Source organism: Hemicordylus capensis, chromosome 2, assembly GCF_027244095.1.
Source record: "Hemicordylus capensis ecotype Gifberg chromosome 2, rHemCap1.1.pri, whole genome shotgun sequence".
NCBI classification, from domain to species: domain Eukaryota; kingdom Metazoa; phylum Chordata; class Lepidosauria; order Squamata; family Cordylidae; genus Hemicordylus; species Hemicordylus capensis.
This window is the reverse complement of record NC_069658.1, coordinates 34203554-34218665: the sequence shown is the minus strand read 5'-3', so window position 1 is coordinate 34218665 and position 15112 is coordinate 34203554. Positions and strand designations below refer to the sequence as shown.

Below are 15112 nucleotides of genomic sequence, written 5' to 3'. Positions count from 1 at the left end.
CTTGTTTCTTAAGTCAGATATGTGTTTGTTCAACAGAACAACTTATATGTGTTTTTAAAAATATATCTTTAGCTAATCAGAAAAAACAAAACCTAGCTGGTAAGAAAAGTTAGACGGAACCACCAACCACGGGAGAGTAAGGCTTGAAAGCCCCACTCCACCCAATTTTTTTTTTTTTTTTTTTTGCAGGGCATGGGGAGAGAAAGCACGAGCGATCTCTGGAAATCCCTTAAATATTCTATCATTTCCGCTCAAGAAAATATATAGGACATCCAATGGCATACGTGTATTAAAGGGGGCATCAATCTTCCCTGCTTTCCCGCTGGAAAGGGTAGGATATTTAAAGCAGGATATTCTGCGCGAGTTAAAAGTGTACTCTCTCCACATATCCTAACCCTATGAACTATCTCTGGTCTTATGAGCTATTCAGAAGTAGGAGAACAGATTGGCAGCCCGACCCTTACTCATTCCACTAGGCTTTCTCGACAAGCAGACTATTGCAACCTTAGCCTGCTCTCCTTTCTCCCCGCCGACGCGTACCCAAACGGAATGACTCCGATTCCGATCGGTTTTGTTGCTCTCTCCCACCCTCCCTGTTTCCGGGGCTACGCCACTCCGAGTCCGACCAGCCAGCCCATAGGAGGTGGAGCCGCTTCGTGGGCGGGCAAAGGGCCTGGCGTGGCTTAGCGCCGCTGCAGAAGCGATCCCGGGAGGGACGCAGGCGCAAAAATTTCCGGCTGAGAAGCGAGACCCGGGCAGCTGCCTGCCCGGGACGGTGCGTCAATGAGTTGCGAGGTACCAGAGCTTCCCCTGTCGGGCCAGCGGGAGGGGGAGGCCAACTGCGGACTGCCCTGAAACCGGGTCTTCGATCACCTTTGGAGGCGCGGGAAGGCGGGCTGCGGAGTTCTCTGTCTCCCCCCGCCCCCTTGCTTTTCTCGCAGTCTGCTTCCTCGGGGCCTTCTGGTTGTGGGCGAGCCGAACACTGAGTGCACCGAACCCTTCCCGGGTGCACGCATTCTGCTGCAGAGCGAGTCTCTGAAAAGGCGCTGAGCTCTCTCTTGCCTGAAAGCCGCGTACACCGGACTGGAACCCCTTAATGAGCTGTAGCGTTCCCGACTCTGACTACAGCTGTTCTTGACGGATTCCCCGCCCCCCCAATATTATTCACACTATCAAGCTATTAAAATATCTAGGACTGATGCCGATTTATGCGGATTCCTGGATATTGCAAAACACTTCTGAAGGGCTGGCAACCCTAACTGAAATGTGAGAGGCGAATGTGCATGGCTAATTCAATGAAGTGATTTTATTTTATTTTTTCTAAATATATACAAATTATTCAACAATACGGTCTGAGTCTCCAAACTGACAACAACTCCAGTGAATTGAACAATAAGACCCCAGACTTGTGACCAGTAATCCTGGATCAAATTCCAGCTGTCCATTCAGTATTTTTGCCTGGGGATTGCAGGCGGGTATTTTCTTAAATCCCAGATTGGTAGTGCTATTTCCAAATAGCAATCTCAGTACTAGAATCGGCATTCAGTAACATGTTGCCACAGGGAGTTTCAGCCTTTAAACAAGTGTATCCCTTCTGTCTGAAGTTTTCAGCTCAAGTACCCATAGAGATGGTGTGCATGCATACACATGTGGACACACACAAATGTTACAGTTATGAGACAGTCATTGTTTCAGGAAATGTTACAGATATGAGACAGCTATTACAGTCACTGGTTTACATCCAGATTAAGTTACTCATGAGTACTCCTACTGAAATAACTAACTAACTAAATAAAATAGAACAACTAATGTCCTATTCATTTCGGTGGCACCACTCACTCATGAGTAACTTAACCTGGATGCAAGCTAGTGACTGTAATAGCTGAGTCCTCTCTGATCAGTAGGGAATGGGGCTGCATCCTATTCACTCGTCAGTGAGTCAGGTTGGTGGGAGGGCTCTAAGGACCCCTTCCAAGTCTTAAAAGTACCCACAGGGCTTCATGTATCCTTGGCAAGAAGCCACTGGAGTAGGGCTGTGCACGGAACCAGTTTGGCCAGTTCGATTCGAATACGAATCAGCTATGACCGGGTCCCGTTCTGGGTCTGGCTGAACCAAGTCTGAAACGCCAAACCAGTTGTAAAGGGGAATCAATTGAAGGGTGGGGGGCCCTTAAGGAGGTAAGGGGTGGCCGGGTGGGTTTGGCAAGAGATGTAAACTGCTTACCCTGCCACCCCAAGTGCAGTCCCTCCTCCTTTTACCAAGCTGTCAGCTTGGTGACGTCTTGGTAAAAGAGGAGGGAGAATGCTTGGGGCAGCCAAGCAGCCCTTTACATCTCTTGCGGCCCCTGCCCAGCTGCCCCTTACCATGAAGAACCGGTTCGTTCATGTGGGAACTGCTGGATTTTTGGGGTTTGTCTCAATACCCAGAGGGGGCTTTGTCTTCCTTCTACTGAACATGAGTTATGTAGCATAAAAGCAGAGAAAACTGGAAATGCAGCTTCAGAATGCCCCCAGGAGGGCTGAAATATTGGATGGAAGGAGGATGGTGGAGATGGTTACATCAAATTAAAGGGGAATTAATCTCTGCAGTACTACATTGCAATCCATGTAATTTTTGTGCTAAATATTTGCAGTATTTTACTATTTCCTGTTTGGTTTTTTTTAAATCCACCCTGTTAGACGGTTCTTAGGAATATGCTGCATAAAATCAGGACTCTTTCATTACCATAATGTTTACATGGACAATCATTGCATTATCTGCCCTCTGCATTCTCACACTATTTAACTTTGTCATGCCAGCCAAACTATATTCTATAATTTACGTATAGGTGCTAAATGACTTTGTGTAGTCCTTCAGACTGCTACTGAACACCACAAATTCCATTATGCAGTGTGTTCTGTCAGCAAATGCAAACATGCATAGAGAACTGCCTAATTCCAGAGCCGCCCAGAGACCTATGTTTGGGTGGGATATAAATTTAATAAATAAATAAATAATTCCAGTATGGAGTTGAAAATTCTGGAGAAAATCTCCTTATGAAGCCAGAAATTTTGGAGAAGGATTCCATGGGGGGCTATTCTGTGGCTGAGCCTTACTTCTCAGTGTGTATCTGTTCATTCAGAACAATATAGTAGCAGATCATCATTCCCATTTTGCAGGCAGGAAAATAAGGCCTTGGACTATCCATTGAGTTCCTGGCAGAACAGGGACATGGTCTTCCAGATCCAGTGCTCAGATGCTTCCATACCTGGTTCAGCACATGTTCCTTGACCCTCTTTCCCTTAGGAACATAGGAAACTGCCATATACTGAGTCAGACCATTGGTCTATCTAGCTCAGTATTGTCTTCACAGACTGGCAGCGGCTTCTCCAAGGTTGCAGGCAGGAATCTCTCTCAGCCCTATGATTACCTGATGTGCCTTGAAATCCCCCACCCCCGAGTTACAGTACTACCTGCATATACTTCATAACCTTGTGGGTTTCCAAATCCTTGTGTGTAAATCTTTGTAGATATATCATGTACAAACAACCACTTTGTATATAATTGTGCTTTGGCAATGTACTGTATGCTTTGGTAGTTTGTTGGTTCAATAAAAAAATCTTGTCCTGTTAAAAAAAAAAAATCAAAAAAATCTTGTCCTATCTTGGAGAAGCCAGGGAGGGAACTTGAAACCTTCTGCTCTTCCCAGAGCAGCTCCATCCCCTGAGGGGAATATCTTGCAGTGCTCACACATCAAGTCTCCCATTCAGATGCAACCAGGGCAGACCCTGCTTAGCTATGGGGACAAGTCATGCTGGCTACCACAGTATTAAAATAATAAGTTAGTACATTTATTAAATGCAGACTCAAGCTTCAAAAGTTGAACCTGGGAGAAATGTTTACTTGCTTTAAATTTTTAAAAATGGAAACAAAATGAAAATCTTTTTTTATGATTGGAGGGCTTTTTTTAAAAAAATAAATTAATAGATCTGCATTGTCTGGTGTACCAAGCTAGTGTGGCATAATGCTTAAGAGAATCTTCTTCTTTCTATTTATTTCTCTAAGACGTACCTGTGGCTAATCTCATGTGTGGCAGCTCCCACGAGAGTTCATGAGCAGCTGCCAGATAGCCACGGGTATGGGCAAGAAGAGCAGGCAAGAAAACTATGGTGGCGGATGGGTGGCAGAGAGGGCAGCACAGCCTCTCTCTCCAGCCCGCCTGCTGGCCAAAAGGAAAGATGGCCCGACTTGCCGGGCGGAAGAAGGCAGGCAGCCGGCGGGTGGGTGGGTGGAAGCGGTGGGCACTCCCTCTCCAGTCCACCTGTGGGCCGAAAGGAAACATGGCCCATCCTGCTGGGCAGAAGGCGGTGGAGAGGGTGGTGCACTCCCTCTCCAGCCTGCCTGCAGGCCAAAAGAAAAGGTGGCCCAGCCTGCCAAGCAGAAGGCGGCTGGCCGGCGGATGAAACCGGCAGGCGACAGAGAGGAAGGCACACTCTCTCTCCGGCCCACCTGCCAGCCAAAAGGAAAGATGACCTGGCCACCAGGAGAAGCGGCTGGCAGGCCAGCTGGTAGCTGGGAGAAGCGGGGGCCCAGATGCTTTGTCTGTGCCAGGTCAGCTACTGATTTCTATTGACCAGGGAGGGAGCCATAGCTCAGTGGAAGAGCATCTTTCTTGCATGCAGAAGATCCAAGTTCGGTCCTTGGTATTGCTGGGAAAGACCCCCTGTGCAACCCTAGAACAGGGCTGCACAACTTTGGCTGGTTTTGGACTACAACTCCCATCATCCTCAGCCACGGTGACCAGTAGGGATTATGGGAGTTGTAGTCCAACATCTGCAGGAGGGCCAAAGTTGTGGTCTGACTTGATACAAGGCAACTTCATGCATTCGTGTTATCTGGAAGTTTTTACTTCAAATTTCAGCTATGTGGCCTTAGACTACCTCTGTCATAGTCACACTTTTGTAATATGTGAATAATTATCACCTACCCTATGGGACTGTTTCTAGATGTTCTGTGATATTATGTCAAGTTAAGTGTTTTGAGCAAGAAACAAGTGATTGAGCTTATCCCTTGATTGAGCTTCCTCCAAAGAGCGCAGAGTGGCTTGAACATGGATATACTATGCAAACACTATGTTTTATTGTTGGTCTGACTTGCTCTTTAACTACAGGTGGTAGTGCTGTACTTTGCAAGAAGTGCCGAATTAGCTGCTGTCCGCACGGAGACCATTTCCGTGCCCCAACAGATAACCTCGCTGCAGCTGTGGGAAGAAATTGTGACGAGACATCCAAGGTATGGTTGTTTATAAATGCCAGTTCCTTGGGTTCTGTCATACTCTAGCCGCCTGTTATAGTGTTACATTCTAGTGGGACCAAGAAACTGAATCACACTGGGCTCTGCAGATATAGGGGCAGGAGTATGCAGATAGGCATAGGCTTGGTTCTTTTCAGATACTATATGAGTGCCTTCTCTGAAACAAGAAAATGCATTGCAATTGCAGGCACAGTTGAGGGGATAAATGCTCCCCTTGCTCCTATGGTGCCATCCAAGAAAGGAGGGAGATTTAGCTTTCACCCTGGTGGTGTTCCCAGGAGTGCACCTCTCCCCATATAAACGAGTGGTTGCTGGTGGTTTCTGTGCAGATAAGCTAGTTTCTGAATGAGGGGTCAGCTCTTCCGATGAAGACAACATTATACCTTTCAGCTTAGGGCATGACAATAGATCTTTAATCAATTTTTCTCTCAAACCCCTCCTGTATTCTACCAAGAAAACCACATGGTTCTGTGGTCACCCGAAGTCGACACTGACTCGACGGCACAACTTTTCCTTTTCAGACTTTCTAGTGATGGGATAGGTTGGATATAGATAGTAACCAAGGGTGCCCAGGAAGCATTTTCGTGGTTGATGTGGGTCTAGTAAACATGTAAGTGAATAATGTGGAGTCTGTCAAAAATCAAAATGGGTGTGGCTTATCCATTTATTTTGGTGAATATTTTGAGGTAGTGCTTTTCCAGATTAGGTGCAAATCAAAGTGCCTGAAAACCTTCTTCTTGTTGTTGTTATTTACATTACATCTTATATCCCACTCTTCCTCCAAGGAGCCCAGAGCGGTGTACTACATACTTAAGTTTCTCCTCACAACAAGCCTGTGAAGTAGGTTAGGCTGAGAGAGAAGAGACTGGCCCAGCGTCACCCAGCAAGTATCATGGCTGAATGGGGATTTGAACTCAGGTCTCCCCGGTCCTAGTCCAGCACTCTAACCACTATACCTCGCTGGGGAATAACATTTAGTCTTCGGTGGTGGTCCATTTGTAGCTGCTTTTGACCTTGATAGGAACACTAGTTGTAACTAATCCTTCTGTTCCTTTGTGGGAAGATGGCTCCCTCAAAGACATAGTGATGAAAAGGACTGCTGTTGCCATTTTAAATTCTTGGCTCCTGGGGAAACCACAATTGGGGAACTGGTTTTATTTTACTTATTTCTTCATACATGAATTCATGGTGGCTTACAACAAAATTCATTTTAAAAACACAGTAAAACACTAAAATAATAGAAATAAAGGAACATGTATTCACATTTTATTGCATGAACAAGACTGCTGTTGGCTCTTGTGTATCTAGAAGACATAAACTGTTTCAATAATTAAATTGCCCCTTAATTTATATCATATCCAGGTTTAGTTGACTTTATTTTTAAATTTATATCTGACTTTTAATACAAGGAGCCCAGAGTGAGGTACGTGGTTATATTTATCTTCACAATAACCCTGTGAGGTAGGTGAGGCTGAGAGGTAGGTGTATGGCCCAGTCACCCACTGAGTTTCATGGCCGAATGAGGATTTGAACTTGGTAGGGATGTGCACGGAAGTTCTGTGCATAACCTGGAGGCTGGTAGGGTAGCTTTAAGGCATGGGCAGGGTGCTCTTATCTCCCCTGCTGCCTTTCCCCCTCCAGTGCATTAAAAATGCTGTGTGCGGTGGCTGTATACCTTCTTGCCGCCCCGCTCGGCGTAAAACGCCTGCCACTTCTGGTTTTACGCCAACCAGGGTGGCAAGAAGGTATATAGCTGCCCCACACCAGCATTTTATAAAGTAGCGCCAGAGGGGTAAACCCAGCGGGGGGGGGGGGGGCTAAGAGCACCTTCCCCGTGCCTTAAAGCCACCCTGCCCCTATGTTCGAACCAATTCGAATGCAAGGATTCCGAACCTGTTTGGCTTTCTTTGAATGGAACACCAAACAGGTTTGTGTACATCCCTAGAACTTGGTCCAGCACTGCAACCACTACATCACGCTGGCTTTCTTTAGTTATGTGATGTCGGGCCTACAGTATAGTATGCCTGTGAAAGACCATAGTGAAGGGACATGTTAATCTTTATCCTGATGCCATTCCTTTAGGCTTGCTACTATACAGGATCAAGTCATCTTTGCTGTCCGCCAGGAATACGTGCTCCTAGGGAATCATCTGCTGCTCCTGCACTCGGGTGACGAAGTTGCCGTTATTCCACCTATTAGTGGGGGTTAGCTCTGAGAAAGTGCCCTTGGGTATGTGACATTGTTTCTAAACAGCAATTATATTGACAATGAATTATCGGGGAGTGCCGACCTTGGGTCTCCAGATCTCTGGTCGTTGTTACTGGGAGCGATGGGAGTTGTAGTCCAACAGCATCTGGGGACTCAAGGTTGGGAACACATGAGTTACACGATTGGCTAGATATAATGGTGGCAGTGGTCCCTCTAACCTTTTTTCATCTTTGTGCGGAATGAGTTTTGTTCTGGGTGGCAGTATCAAGGCACGTACGTGCATTCTGAATGGGGCCTTCCTGGTTCAACCTGAGTGGGATCTAAAATGAACTGAGCAGACATCAGAAAACTTGTGAGTGCGTGCACTTGCGCATGCCTTAGAGGGAACAGTGAATGGTGGATATATGTTTATAAGGCATCATGTGTGAGAATGAATAGCTTTCTGGCAGTGATTGGAAATAATCTATATATCGCCCAGAAAGAAGGTGGCGGGGGGTGGGGGAGAAGAAGCAGCCAGAAAGCGGGGGGTGGGGGCGGGGCGGAGAAGCACGCTGGCCAGCTGGCCAAAAAGCTGCGGGGGCAGGTGGGGTGGCGGTGGGGAGTGGGAGAAGAAGCAGGCCGGCCAGAAAGCCACGGAGGCAGGTGCGAGGTGGTGGGGAGAAAAAGGTGGCGGTGAGTGGGTGGGCTGGCTGGCTGGAGGTGCAGATGCTCTGCGCTCAGCCCAGCTAGAATAATTGTGCTACTATTCTTGTATATAGATAACAAAGGCCAACATGAGCGCTAAAGCATTAGATGTGGATTATCATATCTTCCACCATGCCATGTGTGTTTATTTGCCATGGCTTTTGGTAAGGGCTGCATTCTATCTGCATAAGCAGATTGCAGCTCAAGGAGGCCTCTCTCAAATTATCCGGTAGTAATTTAATTGTGTCCCTATTTACTTCTAGCAAAAACATGAATGAAAGTGAGGAAGAGCCCAAGGACTTGATAACACTGAAATATGAGAAGCTCTCTGCAGATGAAATCTCAGCCTTGGTGACTTCTCCTTGCTGTGGGGCTGTGACCCTGTTCATTGGTGGGTTTGATATAGGTAGCATGAATCTCTAAATAAGAGAGAGCAACCCAGTAGATTATTTAGAAAGAGAACTGCCTGTATGCAACTGTGCCTGGAAGATGACCAGGTGGGCATACGAAGGGACAAACAGAAGGAAGTTGAGCATGAGAGGTGTGGGTGATTCAGGGCTGCACAACTTCGGTGCTCTAGCTGTTGTTGGGCTACAACTCCTCCTATACCCCCAGCCACAGCAGCCAATAGTCAGGGATTAGGAGAGTTGTAGTCCAACATTTGCAGGAGGGCTGAAATTGTGCAGCCCTGATGTAGTGGAGCAAACACAGGAAGCTGCTTTATACTGAGTCAGACCATTGGTCGATTGAGCTCATTATTGTCTACACTGACTGGCAGCAGCTCTCCAAGGTTTCAGGCAGGAGTCTTTCCCCAGCCCTACCTGGCTTCACCAGGGGTTGAATGTGGGACCTTCTACATGCTAACCAGAGATTCTCACTGAGCTACAGCCCCATCCCAATATTTTGATCAAGAAAGCAGGACCAGCTGGTTGACAAATGTGACTTCACTTCACTCCTCAAGTCCCTTCCCTTCCCTTCCCTACCCTTCCCTTCCCTTCATAGAACAAGTATTCAGTGCAGTTGTGTCTTCAAGAGTAATTCTGAAACCATGAGACCTATAATAGTTTGGGGTTTTTTTTTAAGGTAGAGTGGCTTATACAGTAGTGCATGCTGTGATGGTTGTTACTATCAGGCAATGGTTGAGGGAGGAGGGAGGGAAGAAATTGCATCTGTGCATTGGGGCACCTGTGCAGCATGCAGAGACCTCTAGCACTGCATGTGCCAGCACAAACCCATGAAGCTATTTTAAACTCATTTATATTCTGCGCTGTATAAAATCTCAGGGCGGTTTACAATCCAAACAGCAGCTAAAACCCCAAAATCATATAAAACAGATTAAAATTACAGTAAATAAAACTTTAAAACATCATAAACTAAAAGCCTGATGAATCAGGTGTGTTTTAAAAGTGATTTTAAAACCACCATTGATGGGGAGATTCTAATTCAATTTGAGAATGTGTTCCAGAGCCTTGGGGCAACTCTAGAGAAGGCTTGGTTTTGGGTCGCTACCAAGCAACCACAACCAGACCTCCCCTGCTTATCAACAGGTGGCAGAGTTCATGAAGAAGAAGGTGCTCTCTTAAATACCCTAGGCCCAAGCCATTCAGAGCTTTAAAGTAATAACCAGCGTTTTGGATTTTGCCTGGAAGCTAATTGGCAGCCAGTGTAGATTCTTTTAAAATAGGAATAATGTGCTCTCTATGGGTGACCCCAGAGACCAACCTGGCTGCTGCATTCTGCACTGGTTGCCATTTTTGAACTATGTGCAAAGGCAGCCCAATGCAAAGTGCATTGAAGTAGTCAAGCCTGGACGTTAAGAGCACATGCACTACCGTTTTAAGATAGTTTGTCTTGAAAAATGGATGTAGCTGGTGTATTGGCTGAAGCTGATAAAAAGCCCTCCTGGCCACTGCCTCTATCTGAGATACCAGGCAGAGGTTTGGGTCGAGAAGTACACCCAGGCTATGTACCTGCTCTTTCTGAGAGAGTGTAACCCCACCCAGAACAGGCAGATCTAAGCCACTTCCTAAATCCCAGCCTCCCACACCAAGTACCTCTATCGTGTTTGGATTCAACTTCAGCTTGTTCTCTCTCATTCAGCTCTAAATTCTGATTCAAGGGAGGAGGGGCACATACTAATCCCCTCACAACCCCAGACAACTCTGCTGGACATGAGTTTGCAGATGGGGATGCATGCAGACAAGAACTGCTTCTTTGCTGCATGTATTACCTGAGCATAGATCTTAATACATGCTCTGTGCTGTAATCTATCGGATTTGAGTTGAGTCTTTCTCCATCTGCGTTCTAACCACCTGCCTTGCTGCTTCAGTCCCTGTATTCCTTCTGTATACCAAGGGGATAGTTTAGAAGAAGGTCGGGAAAGACACTTCTGTGTCTACTGCCCTAGTTAGTTCATTATTCTGAATTAGGCTCCAAGGCATCTTGGAATCTGATTGGATCCAATGACCTTCTCAGGTGGACCATCCTAATAGGTCCTTCACCCCTGCAGAGCTGGGTTGTGGTTGACATTCCAACCTTAACCAGGTGGTGGTCCATCCATGACAGTGGGGAAATCACAGGTGTATCCATCTATGGAACACCACCCTGACCAGAGTAGAAGACTAAATCGAGCGTGTGACCAGCTCTGTGCGTCAGTCCCAAGACCACTTGGGACAGGCCATTAAAACATTTAAAACAGTTGTAAAACCCTGGAAAACCACTTTAAAACAGTTTTTAAACCCTATGTTAACCACTTTGTGAACTTTTGTTGAAAAGTGGTATATAAATATTTGTCATATTCAGTTCTGGGGCCCTGTTCTTAAATTCTAAATACATCTTCCCTCCTCTGAGCCATTATTTTACGCTTGGCTTTAGTTGGTTGATCTTGAGGTTCTTGTAAAAAGCAAAGGATGTCCAGTGATCCTGTTGCCTGTACACTGTGGGCTCGCTGACCTTCTTTGGGATTATAATTACTGTCAGGGAGTACTGTGAACCTGCACATTGACAACACTATTGTGGCAAGTAAGCGCCTCACCTTTTCCTGCAGGTTGGAATTTCAACAGAACATCTCCTTTCATTTCAGGCACAACAAGGAATAACTTTGAGGGAAGAAAAGTTGTACAATTGGAATATGAAGCATATGCACCCATGGCAGAGGAAGAAATAAAGAAAATCTGCATGGATATTAGGCTGAAATGGCCTTCAGTCAAACACATAGCAATGCATCATAGACTTGGGTACATGGCTAGTGTGTGCACACTTCCTGCTTAATTAAACACTCAGCCTGTATATCAAAGCAGTGCTTGCAGGTTTTGATTTTTTTCATTTTTAAGGGGGCCCTCTTTTGCAGGGATGAGGGAATTCTTTGGTTGAGAACTAAAGGGAACAGAAAGGGACCCTTGGAGAAAACTACAGCTTCTCACTAGGGTAGCAGCAGATTACGTGGGATAGAATTAGGTTTATGGGAAGACTTTCATATACAAGGGGATAGGCATTAGTTGAGTCTCAAAAGGGATTTAGATGGCATGTATGTAGGCTCTTCCAGACCTAAGGCTTGAGGCAGAATACAATATAAAACTCTACTAAATGCACTAAACTCAATGAAAAAGTTAAAGCTTGTGCTAGAATCTCATTCTTAGTTGTGCCTTCAGAAGCTGGCCAAAGCAGCAACGCCTTTTAATATTTTATTTTATTTTATTTTATTTATTTATTTTGCTTTTTATACCACCCTTCCAAAATGGCTCATAATACCTCTGAAGAAGATTTCAGCCTGGGTTGCCCATTCAAGCCATGAGTAATCACTTGACTAGCTTCAAAGTCATGTGGAGGCTATTCCACATGGCACATGTAAAGCCTTGCGCAAGCAGTTTCTCAGACTGGGGCTCTAACAAAAGCTTTGATGAATCTCCCGAGGAGGGGAGATCCAAAGTTTTATGTACTGTAGCCTGCCAGAAGTCTTCAGGATACAGGCCAGAAGTCTTCAGGATTCAGACACTACACTGGATGTGAATTTACGTCTCTGTACATGCTTACATGTGTTTGTGTGAATGACTATATGTACTTTCATTGTAAAAATGAACTTGGGTACAGGTCCCTCAAGTGCCTGCTACAGACAGGAAGTGTACTACTTGTGTTCAGCATAATGTAAGAACTGTACATGCGTACACTGTATACAGATTGGGCGCGTGTTGAACACAATGTATGACTGGGGGTAGAGTAGTGTGAATAGAATGACTTGAGTAGAATAACAATCTAATTCGATTGAGACTTGCAGGGTGGGGTCTAGATTTAACCTGGCAAAGTACTGCTATTACCAGGCATAGAGTTGGAGTGGTGTGGTCCATCTTTTCACAGATCTAACTGCTCTTATATTAAGTTGCTGGAAGTAATCTCTATCTCATTGGCTAGCCTGATCTGCTGTTCTTCGGTAACAGATGGAGGGCTGTATGGGTCTACAAGAGGCCTTCAGCATCCCTGCGCTGAAAGCTTCTTTGCACAGCAGATCAGGCACAGAGGGGAGGGGGGAACCATTTTCATGACTCTCCCCTCCCTCCAGAAGCCCTTTTCACTTGCACAAATACGTTGCTGTGGGCTGCAGATCACACCGGGTTCTCTTGTTTTTCTTAATTTGTTTTCCTAGTTGAATCCTGCCTTGCAGAGTCTATGAGAGGCACATCTCGTCCGACTTCTACCTAATTCAAATTTCCTAGAACATGTTCTGTCTGGTTTTTCTTATCTCTGTACAATAGATAGGGAAAAAGCCATGACCTTTTAGTCCTCTAGAAATTAAGCGGATATAGCTAAAAGCCACAACTAATGCCGCTTTTCATTTCCTCTGTAGTGTGGTTCCCATTAGTGAAGCGAGTGTGATGGTAGCAGTCTCTTCCCCACACCGAGCAGAGTCCCTCGAAGCTGTACAATATGGCATCAATACTTTAAAAGCAACAGTCCCTATATGGAAAAAGGTACATGTATCATAGTACTACTTCTACTACTTTTCTAGGAAAAAGTTACAATACGTTCCATTCATACTGTGTATACTTTCTAGGTACAGCCAATCATCCTGGACAAAATGCTGGTTATTTGCCAAGAGTGGCTGATTAACAATGAGAGATGTTGGCATTCGAGAAGGAAGTTGGAGACTAATATAAGTCTATGCCAAAGAAAGTGAATTTTTTGAGCCCATGAATTTCTGACCCTGCACTTGGAGAAATTCATGGGTATCTTTTCCCCATTTCCCACCAGTTGTCCAAAACATATTCCCTCCACCTTTATTCCAGCTAGTATTTCTAGTATTTATTTATTTATTGAATTTCTATACTGCCTAATATAGAAATCTCTAGGTGGGGTACAAATTAAAACATAATATAAAATATAAAATATTTAAAATTCATAAAACACATAAAAATCACAATAGATTAAAAAATAAAATTTAAAAATTAGATTTCAGTTAAAAGCCTGGGAAAATAGGTACATCTTCAGGGTCCTCCTAAAAACAAACTGAGAAGGACATGCCCTTATTTCAGCTGGGAGCACATTCCAAAGTGCTGGGGCAGCCACAGAGAAGGCCCGGTCCCGAGTTGCCACCAAATGAGTTGGCAGCAACTGTAACTAGACCTCTCTAGGTGATCTTAACAGGCAACAGGGTTCATGACAGAGAAGGCGCTCTCTTAAGTACCCTGGGCCTAAACAGTTAAGGGCTTTATAGGTAATAACCAGCACTTTGTATTTTGTTCGGAAACATGGCAGCAGCCAGTGCAGTTCTTTTAGAATCAGTGTTATATGATCCCTTCGGGTAAACCCAGAGACCAATCTGGCTGCTGCATTCTGTACCAATTGTAGTTTCTGACCTATGTACAAAGGCAGCCCCACGTAGAGTGCATTGCAGTAGTCAAGCCTACCAGCATATGTACCACTGTTTTAAGGCCATTTGTCTCCAGAAATGGATGTATCTGGTGTATCAGCCAAAGCTGATAAAAAGCATTCCTGGTATGTGTAGCTCTCTCTCTCTCTCTCGCTCTCTCTCTGTAAGCAGATTGGATGAAACCTTGCCCCCTATCCTATGCCATGGCACCCCTGGGAGTGGGAAAAGATGTGCATACCTACCCATGGCATGCTGTGTCATGTTTATTTTTGTGTATTTTTGGTTTTGTAAATAAAAATATCCGATAAAGTAACTTTTGATTTACTTTCAGACTGCAGATACTGTATTTTTAATATAATTCAACAATTCTCACCCATGGTGCTTTTTTGTTGTAGGAGGTCTATGGAGACGAATATTGTTGGAAAGAGAACAAGGAGTGCTTTTGGACCAAGAGAGAAAAATAAAATTCTGCCAATATGTTCATTAGGACTGCCTATCTGTATTTTAAAGAACTGGGAAAGAAACTTCTTAATACTATAACTCTTTGTCTGGGAAGAAGGGAGACCCCTTTCCCCTTTCTAATAAAACCGCTTAGTTCTTCAGTACAGTCATCCCTTGCCAACTGCAAGGATTCCGTTCTGGGAAAACCTTGCGGTTGGAGAGCCAGTGAAATCAATGGCAAACAGGGGGTTAGGGGACGTGCAAATAGGGCTTTTACGTTGGTTAAAGGGTGCAAGGGATGTGGTTGTGTGTATGCTTGGGTTGCACACACCCTGAGTATACACAGAGTTGGGTGCCTATAGCGCCCGACTCTCTGGGGAATCCTCCAAGGCACTGAGCTCATCATGCAGTGCACTGTGGGATTCCTGGAGGCTAGAAAAATGAGTCCCGCCCTCCAGAGATCCGTGCTGCTCCACGCAGCATGGATCGTGTGCGCACACGGCAGGGCTTCAAAGGAACAGCAATGATCATCTGCGGGGAAGGTAGTTCCATCCTTGCCTTCCCCGTGAATGATTGTGAGCATAGCCTGAATGAATGAAAAGCAGAGTGGATATGTTAAAGCA

At 45.2% G+C, this 15112-nt stretch overlaps 2 protein-coding genes across 3 annotated transcripts; both read left to right on the top strand.

Moving 5' to 3' along the window:
• The first annotated feature begins 627 nt into the window (after window positions 1-627).
• On the top strand, window positions 628-14534 carry LOC128344965 (molybdopterin synthase sulfur carrier subunit-like). Of its 2 annotated transcripts, none has more exons than XM_053296126.1 (6): window positions 628-795; window positions 5151-5272; window positions 7376-7522; window positions 8449-8576; window positions 13026-13149; window positions 14444-14534. In XM_053296126.1, the coding sequence occupies exons 1-3, from the start codon at window positions 784-786 to the stop codon at window positions 7500-7502; spliced, it is 261 nt and encodes an 86-aa protein (XP_053152101.1). In that variant the 5' UTR covers window positions 628-783; the 3' UTR covers window positions 7503-7522; window positions 8449-8576; window positions 13026-13149; window positions 14444-14534. The 2 variants fall into 2 exon arrangements, with proteins under 2 accessions (XP_053152101.1, XP_053152100.1); XM_053296125.1 differs by having other exon boundaries at window positions 14220-14534.
• MOCS2 (molybdenum cofactor synthesis 2) lies at window positions 8455-14534 on the top strand. Its single transcript, XM_053296124.1, has 4 exons — window positions 8455-8576; window positions 11268-11421; window positions 13026-13149; window positions 14444-14534. Exons 1-4 carry the CDS (start codon window positions 8456-8458, stop codon window positions 14510-14512), a joined length of 468 nt encoding a protein of 155 aa, XP_053152099.1. The 5' UTR covers window position 8455; the 3' UTR covers window positions 14513-14534.
• Window positions 14535-15112: the final 578 nt, after the last annotated feature.